Raw genomic sequence first — 11,142 nt, forward strand, 5'->3', positions numbered from 1 at the left:
CTTCCCATTTTTTAGGCTGAGGAGCACAAGTTTTTACCACAGTTTCTAAGGCAGTGGGAAAGATAAGGGCATAATTAAAACAGAAAAAGTACTTTATTTACTTGCCAGATTTCATCTAAATATTCATAGATTGTAAGGGGCTGGAAGGGAGTTGGCAAGATCATTGGGTCAGGAAAGACAACTGGAGTCAGGTGACCCTAGTGAGATGACCATTCAGTACCCTTCTGAAGATTTCCAGGGTAGGTGATTGCACCACCTCTGAAAGGAGTTTATTCCACAGTCTGGACACCCTGACTGTGAAGAAGTTCTTTCCAGTGTTAAGCCCAAAACAATCTTCTACGAGCTTGTCGCCATTACTCCTGGTTTTCCCCAAGGGTGCCCTGGTGAACAGGTGTTCACTGAGCTCATGAAGTATTCCCCTGATATAGCTCGGTGAACGACTGTTCACCAGGGCTCCCTTGGAGAAAACAAGGAGTGATGTCCTCAAATCCTGGAAGACCATTTCAGGCTAATGACGGTTAATGACAGTTTCTATTCATACACTGTGGTGCCTTCAACATAATACTTCACCTCTCTCCCTCAGCTTCCCAACTCCTGATGAGAATGGATGTCTAAATAAGGTTTTACACTTTTTCAATGTTATCTACATGCAAAATATTCACATGAACTCTATCAATCATTACACTTGGACAATGGGCATAACATCAACTAGTTTCAGTAGGGAAAATGTTACCTTAGAGTGAGGACTAAGCCTAAATTGAAACCATCAGCTCTTTTTTTTGTGAATCTATTAATTTGGGCCACACATACAGCAAAAATTAAGATCCAAGAGCTTTGTACCATGCGTGTAAGAGATTTATTTCTATACTTGTAAGCTATAATTATCTCTGATACCAGAAGAATTTTATGCTGTAGTATAACCAACCCTGCTATTATTTCCTGAATAAACTAACTGCCTCTGACATAAACATTTCAGAAGCAGTAAAAGATGATGGAGGAAGTGATACAAAGTAAGCGCAAAGCAAGAAAAAATTAACATAATTGTTGTGCCAAAGTATTGTGACATGACATTACCAGTAATCATCATAAAAATCTTCTTGTTGGATGGTTTGGAGCCCGTCAGAAGTTGCTACAATTCATTAACATTGTAAGATTTGTTAGTACTTGTACATTCTACATATAACCAAACATGAAAATCATTTTAATGGATATATGTAGTTTAAGCATGCACACATACCTATAGAACAGGACTTTAGATTTTAAAAGAGCTAAAAAATATAAACTATACATCTACACTGGAATAAAAAATATAATTCAATGTCATCTATATCTGTGATTCTTTATTTTTTAAGGAAAGTTTTCAGTATCTGTCCAAGTAAGCTTCATGACGTTGCAACACGAATCCAGAAGAAATGACTTGCATAAACTAGTTATTCTTCAGTGCCAAACATATCCTCTATTAGAGGTAAGTATTTGATCCTTTTCACTGGAAGGGACTGTGGCTGTCCACTCCAGTCATCTTCATACTAAAATTGATAAACAAGAAGAAAAGCTAAGAACTGCATACTGAAAACAAAAATAATTAGAATTTTACAAAGCAGTGTTTAGTGAGTTGCTTTCCTAACACACAAACATCACCTGTGAAAAAAAAAAGAAATGTTTAAAGCAATTGCTACTGTATATACACATTGATTAATGCTGAATGCTGCAGAATCTTTAAAAAGTCTATCACCTTTACTTTGCAAAAAAGTAAAAATTAAAAGAAAAAAAGATTGTATTATTTTTTCTTTAATTGATACCTTTGATTTAAAAGCTTATAGGGAGGCTAGGGGCATCTTTATACATGCTCTGGGGAAAGGAGGAGATGGAAGCACTTTAATTACAGCAGCTCTTAGGAGCCACTCTAATTAAAGCACCCACAGCATCTCGTGTATTTAGTGTGCTGTGATGCAACGTCATGGTAGGAGTGCTTTAACTAAAATTTGTTTGATGAACTTCAGTTAAAGGACCCGCACTGCTACTTCGAAGTGCAGGGACGCTGAATACGTGAGATGCTAAGGCTGCTGGAGTGTGCTGATTAATCGATTGAGTCTGCTCCGACGCATGCTAATTAGCACGTGTCAGAGCAGGCATCGGACATATCCATAGGTGTTAAGACTTACTTTAAAACTAAAAGAGACTTAGACTAAGACTTATTTTGTAGGCCTTGTCATCTTTAACAGCATAGACAGAAGGAAGAAAAAATGTAAGTTGCAAGATCAGAACTCCGAAGACTCAGTCACTGAAATTTTGCTTTGTCAAATATAATCATCTAACGTTCTAGAAATATTCCTCAAAATGGATGTTAAGTCACTGCTGGAGTAAATATTTGATTGTAAAGTTTAATGATTTAATAGAAGGTTTTAAATTCCCTGCTTCAATTGGTCTTTCCTGTTTCTTATGGATCTTTCATTAAAAATCTACAGTATCTACAATACATCTACAATATTTTCAGTACTATTCATTATAGCTATGTGGACATTGTTCAATTTAGACACAGTTTATTAACATAGTTCATAGCCCACTAACATATTTGTTATAAATTTTTGGGACAACTCTACATAATAATGTTGGAGTATTGTTGTCTAGTTGATGGTCTAGGACAATGGTTTTCAACCTGTGGTCACTAGCTCAATGTCTACCCACGCTATGTCTATGTCTACCCACACTTAGAATTCAAAGGGGTCTGGCACCTCTATTTGAAATTTCCAAAGGGGTTCACAAATGAGAAAAGATTGAAAACCACTGGTCTAGGAAGTACGTTAGAAGCAATATGGTTGGGATAGACTCCTTGATGCCTCTTCTGTCTGGTAACAGTGAAGCAATGCATTCTTCTTCATGTCTGAGGAAAAAGGATCAAGGACTAAAAACGCTTTGTCTGCAGGGCTGTGAAACTGGAGAAGACAGATATTCCTAGGAGTAGCTAGCAAACAACAGTGGAAGATCAAAACCTTTCAAAATGGAAGAGGGTTATCCTCATCTGTGGAGTGAAGAAAGATTAGCAGGAATCAGGCAGATTATAGTGAGCTAGAGTCAGTATCTGTGTTCGGTCCTTGGTTCTTATTGTCCAACCAGCTTCTGAATTTTTGTTCCCAAGCTTGCCTTTTGAAAGTGAGTTCCTGCCGCAGCTCTCCTGTGTATTTCATTAAGATGATCACTGTCTTTGCTCCACTATGGAGGCCAATCTTGATCTACTTGCTTTACAATCACCTTAATTTCTTCTGGGATACAGCAGCCAAATGGTTAAGACATGTTGCTACATATTCAGAGATTTAAGGTTGAAACTCACTCTGGACTTGCACCTAGGCTGTTCTCAGTTGACACACCTGTGAATGGCTACTTGGTCATTCAGCCTGGGGAACTGAAGGCAGCTGGACATAATGTCAGCCAAGTCACTCCATTTAGCCTGTTGAAACCTACATGCTTTAACTACACTAGATCAGCAGACCACCTATACTTTGGCAGATTTTTTACCTCAACTATTATTACTGCCTTGTTGCCTATAGACATTTCTGTCTGATAGTGAGGCAAGCAACAAGCATAAGTACAGCTACTGACTTCCTTATTAGACCTACAAACCATGCATACTGCCCTGCCTTCTCATTTGGCTCCATTTCTGCCATATCACCCACAAGAAATTAGTCAGTATTTAATGACTAAATGGAGGGGCAGATAGGCCATAAAAGCCAAGGGAGATCTGGGGGAAAAAAACAAGAAACATAATGCTAACTCTTGCAGCATGCATGCCTACACTTGTCTGCTTTTCTTACCCTCACTCTTTGTATGTGGTTCATCCTCTTTGACTGAAGTACACTGGGACATACAGACTGCACCTATCTCTTTGTTTACACATCACAGGTGCTTATTACCCTTTTAGGTTTCACAGAGCTACCAGAACACAGATTGTGGCAATATCTGTCTGTGGTAGTAAATCCCTATTAACAGTGTTTGAAAAGCACCACCACAGAAACACAACACACACATCTGGCACAATGTGGAGGCTGTATACAATATGTGCAGAACCCTGTTCATACATATACTGGCAAGAATTTTCTTCCAAATTAAGAAGTTCATGAGAAATCCACCAAGGAAAACATAGCAATTGAGCAGCTAGAGTTTATGTGGTTTATACTGCATAAGACAGCAAGCAGTAAAGCCAAGTAATATGAAAGTGAGGTTGACCACACAGCACTTGCAGACCACCGATGAAAATTATCAGCTGCTGAACTGAAAATGCAGCTAACAATATGCTTCCTAGATTAGCAAAAACAGAAGAGACTGAATTGAAACAGCAGGCAAGGATTAGGTCAAAAGAGTAATGCTCTGTGTGGGCTAAGAGGTCTTGGATTTATTTGGTATGACATTTTTAAATGAATTTAATTGGAATATGCACAATTCTATTCTAAATGTTCCACTATAGCACCAGCATGAGACAGCAAGGTCAGATTCATCTCTGTGGTTTGCTGAAATGGCATTTTTATTCATCCCAAGAATTAGGCTGACAGAGACAGATAAGTTGATTTCTCAATGCTACTCCCACTATGCGTCTTCCAAGGAACTGGGGCATTACAGGCTAATTTCCAGAGCGCAACAGAAAACTGTTGTTATGTTCTGCAGTTTCGTGGGGTTTGGAGAGTGCATAATTCTTTTGGCCTCTGAATATAAGTTCTGTGCAGCAAAAAGTGGGGGGGTCAGTAGTTACACCCATATGCAGTAAGGAGCACTCCCATTTCCCTTCTCTTATCTTTCTACAGAAAACCTTAAATAATGCAACATCCACCACTGTGCACAAAAGGATTGTAGGATTTTCCCTGCCCTGCACTGGTTTTCTGCAGAAGCAAATTGTTCAAAACATATAGTCAAGATCTACAAAGATCAAGCTTCAGATATTCTTTGTTGGGCAAATCAGTGATGTTCGTAAGTACTAGCTGAATGTTGTCAAGGTAAGCATTCATATGGCATTTTTTCTACTGTTTATTTTTGTTTTAACTGTAATAACTTTACCTTTGGAGGAATCCTTATTGTCTGGAAAACGGTAATTGGATTCTCTCTCCAATTCAGCCTATCCACCAACTTCTTATAATCTACTTGCTCCTTGCTGTCTTCAAACCTGGAAGTAGAATATTTATACATAGGTTGATTCAATGGATGAAAGTATTTTTTTTAATTAAATACAGATGCTCTGGTTTATTTTGTTACTTTATTTTATAATCCCTTCATGAAAAGAAGCACCCATTCAAAATGCTATGAACACCCACTTAGTGACTGCTTTTCTAACTGATGGGTACTTTTGCATTCCCCAAACATTTCTTTGCATATACTTGATCAGGCAAAAAAATCACAGCTCTTGTAGTTTAGTATCCATTTTACAGTACTACTCCAGATTTCATAGGTTAAGTACCTTCTTGCTGTTTAGTCAACAGGATATCCTATTCTATGGACATACGTGTCCTACAAACTGAGATCTAAGACCTGCCATTTGCCTATGGCACGAAAAATGCACTTAGAAGTGGTGGTTTCAGCTGATAAACCTCATGGGATCAGATACATAGGGTCCCATCCTCCACCCATTGCTTTGAGTGATGCAGCATCAGACAAAGGTCCCAATTCAGCAAGGCACTTAAACACAAGTGCATCAGGCATCTAAGTAGTTATATATTGACTTCAGTGGGACTATTCAAGTGCTTGAAAGTTCATCACATGTTTAAATTCCTTGCTCAACAAGACCATAATGCTTTCTGCCCTCCAACTCGTAATACATTCTTTACTCATTGCCTTCAATTGTCTGCTGTGAAGAGCACATCAGGACTCAGCATGTGTTGGGGAAGTGAGATGATGCCTTCCCAATGAATAATTATTTCGGGAAAATAGCTTAAGCTTATTCAACAAACAAGATGGCATTAAAAGCATAGTCTTGACACTCATGCAGCTAGTAAGGATTTTCTGGTAAAAAATAAACCATTCAGGTATCTTAGGCAAGCTACACAAATAGTAATGAAAAACTGCCAAAATAAATGCAATACTGAAAGTAAAATTCACTAAATCTTATTAAACAAAAGGGAGGCTGAGCACTAGTAATACTAGTATAACTAGGGTTGGGTGAGTGGAACATTAGCCCTAGGTAGGTAGGTACCAATTTAGAGGGGGCACTAGACTGACAACTTGGGAAGTCCACTCTGCAGCACTGGCAGCAGCCTCCTGACCCTGCTGTAGCAGCAGCCAGGTGCAGAGACACTAAGCAGCAAGAGCCATGGGTGGGCAGATATATTGTGGCAGCAGAAGCAGAGCTTTGTGTCCCAAGGACAGGTAAACTGACATCCCCTACCCCTCTGCCAGGATTTTGCTTAGGGCACAAACCTCTGATAAGTAAAGATAAGATAAAACTAAAATATTCTGGTAGCAATAAAAAGAGAACTTAGTAATAAGCAACAGTATCAAGTAGACTGGACTTAAGCCAGACCAACAACATGGCTGTCACTCCTCATATCAGATGAAAGTTGATAAGAAACTTAAGATACTGCACTGCAAATGTGTCATATTATCATTTCATTCTTTCTGAGCATTGGCCCAAACATCCAAAATATCATTTCAATAAGGTGTCTGCTTTTGAAGACTATATGCAACATCTGAGGAAGCTATTATTCTGCCTCTCCCGCCTACTTTTTTTTTTTACTGAAGAAGCAAAACACATACTCACCAGAGAGAATGACTAACATTACACTTGGGTTGCATATGCATTACTGAGAAGTATGGGTCATATGCAATTTGAATTGCATATTCCACTTAACAGAATTGTTAATGTAACAACTTAGGGTGTATACAAATCCTTTGGGAAAACAATTACAGTCTAACACTATATTCACATTTTACAACTTCCTAAAATAGGAAGTTTTAACATTTGTATCTCCTTAGTATCTAGCTTTGTCTTTGTTGGCCTGTGGAAAGTGAAAATGTAATCCAAAGCATAAACACTCAAGTTGTACAAGTTAACAGTTATATGTATAATATATTCAAACACACACACACCCCCACCCAAGGGAAATAATTCAATTATTTAAACCTAACACTAGTCCATTTCCATTTCACCATATAGATACAATCCAATGCCCAACGGATACCCTCTGAAGTCTTATAAGCCTGTGTAGCTGGTTGGGCAAACAAATGAGCAACTAGGAATACACTTTAAGTCATTCCATTAACTACATCTGAAATTTTCAAACCGGGATGCCAAAAGTTAGACTATTCAATGCAAGTTTAGACAGCTATTTAACAATATCTTGAAAACAATGCTTTATATGAAAAGAGATGTCCAAATTTGCACTTGGAATACGGTGCTTACATGTGTGAATTTGGCCCACAGAACCCAAGCAAAATGAGGACATTTCTGAGAGACAAAGGCTTAAGTCAGAACTCCCAAGCCTCCAGGTCCAACACAACCAAGTAAGGCCAAGGAACCAACAAGATATACGCATAAAGATTAATTAGCATAACAACAATACATTTTTTTGGAAACCTATGAAATGGGTGCAGTATAAATAAACTAACTCATGATTTTCTATTTGTGAACTTTATCTTCATTCCCTCTAGTCACTTCCTTCTTCCTTTTTTCTCATCTGCCAGTTTTCCATTTAGAGTGTAGGGAATGGACCTTTTCAATCACCACTTAGGACACTTTTTAGGTACTCAGCAAATAAATAATTTAAGCAGAAGAATTCAATCATTTAAAAATGCTATATTTTGTGGTTAAAGCACTTTAATTGCCTTTGTTTATTGACCAAACTATAGTTGGTTTTGCAATGTTTGCATAAATTTAAAAAATGCTATAACAAATGCTTTGCGTTGCTGGCAGAAACAAAATGCTTATTTTCTACATCTCTTAATACATAATGGCTAAAATAATCTACCTTTGCAGTATGGTTAAAAACAAACAAACACTTGTACCAGCCAGACACACTGAGGATTTCCTCATGCACTTTCATTTCTCTGCAACTTCATAGCATTAACTAAGATTCTCTCTCTTTGCTTCAACCGGATGCTTCTTAGGACAGAAATCATGGTTAAAAACATGGGCCCACTGAAGCCAATAGGGAAATTATCTGCTTCCATGTAAAATGTAAATATTGTTTTAAAAATATTTGTTTAGTCTCCTCTAATTATACTGGTTAAACAAGTAATGGATAACACAGCAGGTTGGGGCACAGCTGCTGCTGAGAGCCACTTTTGGCTCCCAGAGCCCTCTGAGTGTGGAGAGGGGGAGAGGAGGCAAGCCCAGGCAGACAACACAGCCCAGGTGAAGCCCTGCACTGGGGGAGAGGGACCACCTGTAAATGAGCAGTTAATTGCTTAACTGATGAGTCATTAGGCTGCTGGCTATTTTCCTCTTTTGCTATGGGTACTAGTTCCATTTGCCCCTTTCCACTCCCCCTCTTCTCTTCCTCGCTCCATCCTGCCTACCCTGCTGCCTTCTGATTCCTGCCGGAGCACCACATGGCTTCCCTTCCCCACTTCCCTGCCAGACTACACCAGCCCCAAGCTAAAGGATAACCAGTAAGCTAACAGGTTATCGCTGCACTTACCGGTTAAACAGTTAATTGTTTAGTAATTCACATCCCTACTTCCATGGTGCCAGGATTTTACCCAATGTCTTTACTCCCCATGTCATGGACATATAACATGATATATACATGTTATATGATAAATATTTTAAGGGTATTACTTTTTAAATGGAAAAGTAAAATTGTTAAGTACTGTGAGAAAGTTATTTCGCGCTTAACCTCAGGAAAGATATACACATAAGATATGTGTATATATAGTTTCAAATTATACGACTTTTATTCAATCATATGGCCAAGGACCACTTTATAGCTGAAGGGAGTCCAGCTAATGCATTAGCTATAGCTCCAGTTTTCCTGGAGCTATTCCAACACCTTGTATTGCATGATTTTCCTCCTCAATATATTTAATGCATTCAGAAATTCATGGCAGAAATCTTTAATGATTGCTCTGGATTAAGTATCAGTAGAAACAAAATCAAATTCTTCCTCATCACAAAAGTTAGGTGAAGTGACTTATATGAAGAGATAAGAAGTTTTGCTTCAGACTGAACTGTGCACCTCACTGGAAGTGAGACTGTTTTTCATTAGATGTTTAGATGTTTCATGGTATTCCATCCTCCATGTGAAATGTGAAGCCATAGATATTAAATCTCTTCCAAGCACTCCTACAATCCAAGGGTTCTCCATAAAATAGAAATTAATTCCTATTAAATCCAGTGAAGGACATCTCTTTCTGACTATGTACCTCAATTAAACAAAGGTCAAATCCTTATTAAACAAAACTCCTATAATAACTGTACAAGCTTTTAAGGATTTAAATACTTTCCTCTTATCTGGAATGTAAGAATACATCAAGATCTTTCAGTTCAATAAATATTTGTGAGTGAATAACTTTAGTTATGAGACAGTTTCTTATCACATAAGAAAGACTTTTAGGTTGAAATAATCTTCTATTTGATATTAAATGTCTGCCCTTATCTTCTAAATTTGTGTGTAATTTTAATCATCATCATCTCATCATCAATTAAAGGATAAGGGTGATTTTTTAAATGCCTGCATTTTCTCAAGGCTTTCCATGATAAAACAACAAATATAGCTCTAAAACCCAAGGCTAGTTCAAAACTTGCCTGCTTTTCATCAATATTAGTTATTATATGAAGAAAAGCTTCACTTTACCCCTCTTCTTATTGCATGTATTTTGACCAGTGCTTGTGACCCAACTGTCAGAAGTGATAAATGGCCAGCAATTACCAAAATCATCCATCTGGCTACCACTGGAAACTCCCTGAATGTTTGTGGACCATAGAGGAACAGGGCCACAGGGATGGTTATAGTGCCTTAGGTTTTTTACAGCAGTCTTGCCAATAAAAACTGACTTAAAAGGTTTCTTCCCCCAAACAATGTCCTGTAAACTCAGTGAAGGGTAGAGGACTAGGGTGTGGGCAAGAAATATTTGAATGCAGTTAAACTTTGTTTCACCTTTGTCAAACTGGTTTCCACTTCCTATCTGAAAAGAAACATTATATATTACATGAATGATAATCTTGCAGCATGTATTGAAACTCCTGCTAAAATCTAGTCATGCAAGCCTGAAAGCATCTAATACCAACAAGAAATAAGAACCACTACTGTGATTTAAATGATAAGAAGAATTCTCTATATCCCCAAAATAATTCTCTTAATTTTCTCTAGGCAAAAAGAAGCAACCAGGGACCATATTGTAAAACTCATAACAAAGATAGTTGCCCATGAGAACCAAAACTTGCACATAGAGAGGAATCATTACTTCAGCACATGCAAAATTGTATAAACAGATCAAATTCTTAGGAAACACATACATTTTATGTTAAATACTCACATATCGCTGAATTCACATTATACTATGAAGCAAGTGATTTAATCACACACATGCCATTTTATCTGGCTGTGACTTACATGGTCAGTAAAGCTCTCAGAAGATCATCAGCCACTGGCAATCTGAAGGACTTGCAAATTGTTCTGCATTCATCATGGGGCAGTAATCCACATCTACACACAAATACGGAGACATGAAAAAGTGCTTTTAATACTTTCCATCTCTATCCCTATATATCAAAAGTCAGGAGGAGAGGTCCTTCTGGGCCTAGCACTCCATTCACCTAGGACAGGGGCACACAATTATTTCAGCTGGAGGGCTGCTTAATGAGTTTTGGAGACCTGTCGGGGGTGACGTGGGTAACCTCGCCTCTTGGCAAGTGCCCTACCCCACCGTCACCATATTGGGATCCGAAGTCCCACCCCTAACCCCTGACCTTTGCCCCCAGAAGTCCCTCCCTTTGCCCCCAGAAATACTTCTTTTGGGAAGGGGGTTTGCCATCTTGGAAATGGAAAAAAAAGAAACAATTTGTGTACTAAAAATCAAATACTGACAATAGCATATTTTAATTTTATTAAAAAAAATATTTTCGTCCTGATTTGTGTGTGTTTGTGTGGTGTATATGGAGGTGACTGCATAATTGCTCCAAATAAAGTCTTACTCTTGTATATTGTAAGGGAGCATGGAGGAGTG

General features: G+C 38.1%; 1 protein-coding gene across 4 annotated transcripts in view; it reads right to left on the minus strand.

The window, feature by feature from the left end:
- Window positions 1–837: 837 nt before the first annotated feature.
- Window positions 838–11,142, minus strand: part of EFHC2 (EF-hand domain containing 2) — a 98,663-nt gene continuing 88,358 nt past the window's right edge. For all 4 annotated transcript variants that reach the window (XM_019525377.1, XM_019525378.1, XM_019525381.1 and 1 more), the window contains 3 exons: window positions 10,530–10,622; window positions 5,044–5,149; window positions 838–1,526 (listed from right to left, as the gene is read on the minus strand). In XM_019525377.1, the coding sequence (XP_019380922.1) occupies window positions 1,431–1,526; window positions 5,044–5,149; window positions 10,530–10,622 (295 nt within the window). In that variant the 3' untranslated portion in view covers window positions 838–1,430. The remainder of the gene's footprint in view (window positions 1,527–5,043; window positions 5,150–10,529; window positions 10,623–11,142) is intronic.

Source organism: Gavialis gangeticus, unplaced genomic scaffold, assembly GCF_001723915.1.
Source record: "Gavialis gangeticus isolate Ggan-Ray unplaced genomic scaffold, GavGan_comp1, whole genome shotgun sequence".
NCBI classification, from domain to species: domain Eukaryota; kingdom Metazoa; phylum Chordata; order Crocodylia; family Gavialidae; genus Gavialis; species Gavialis gangeticus.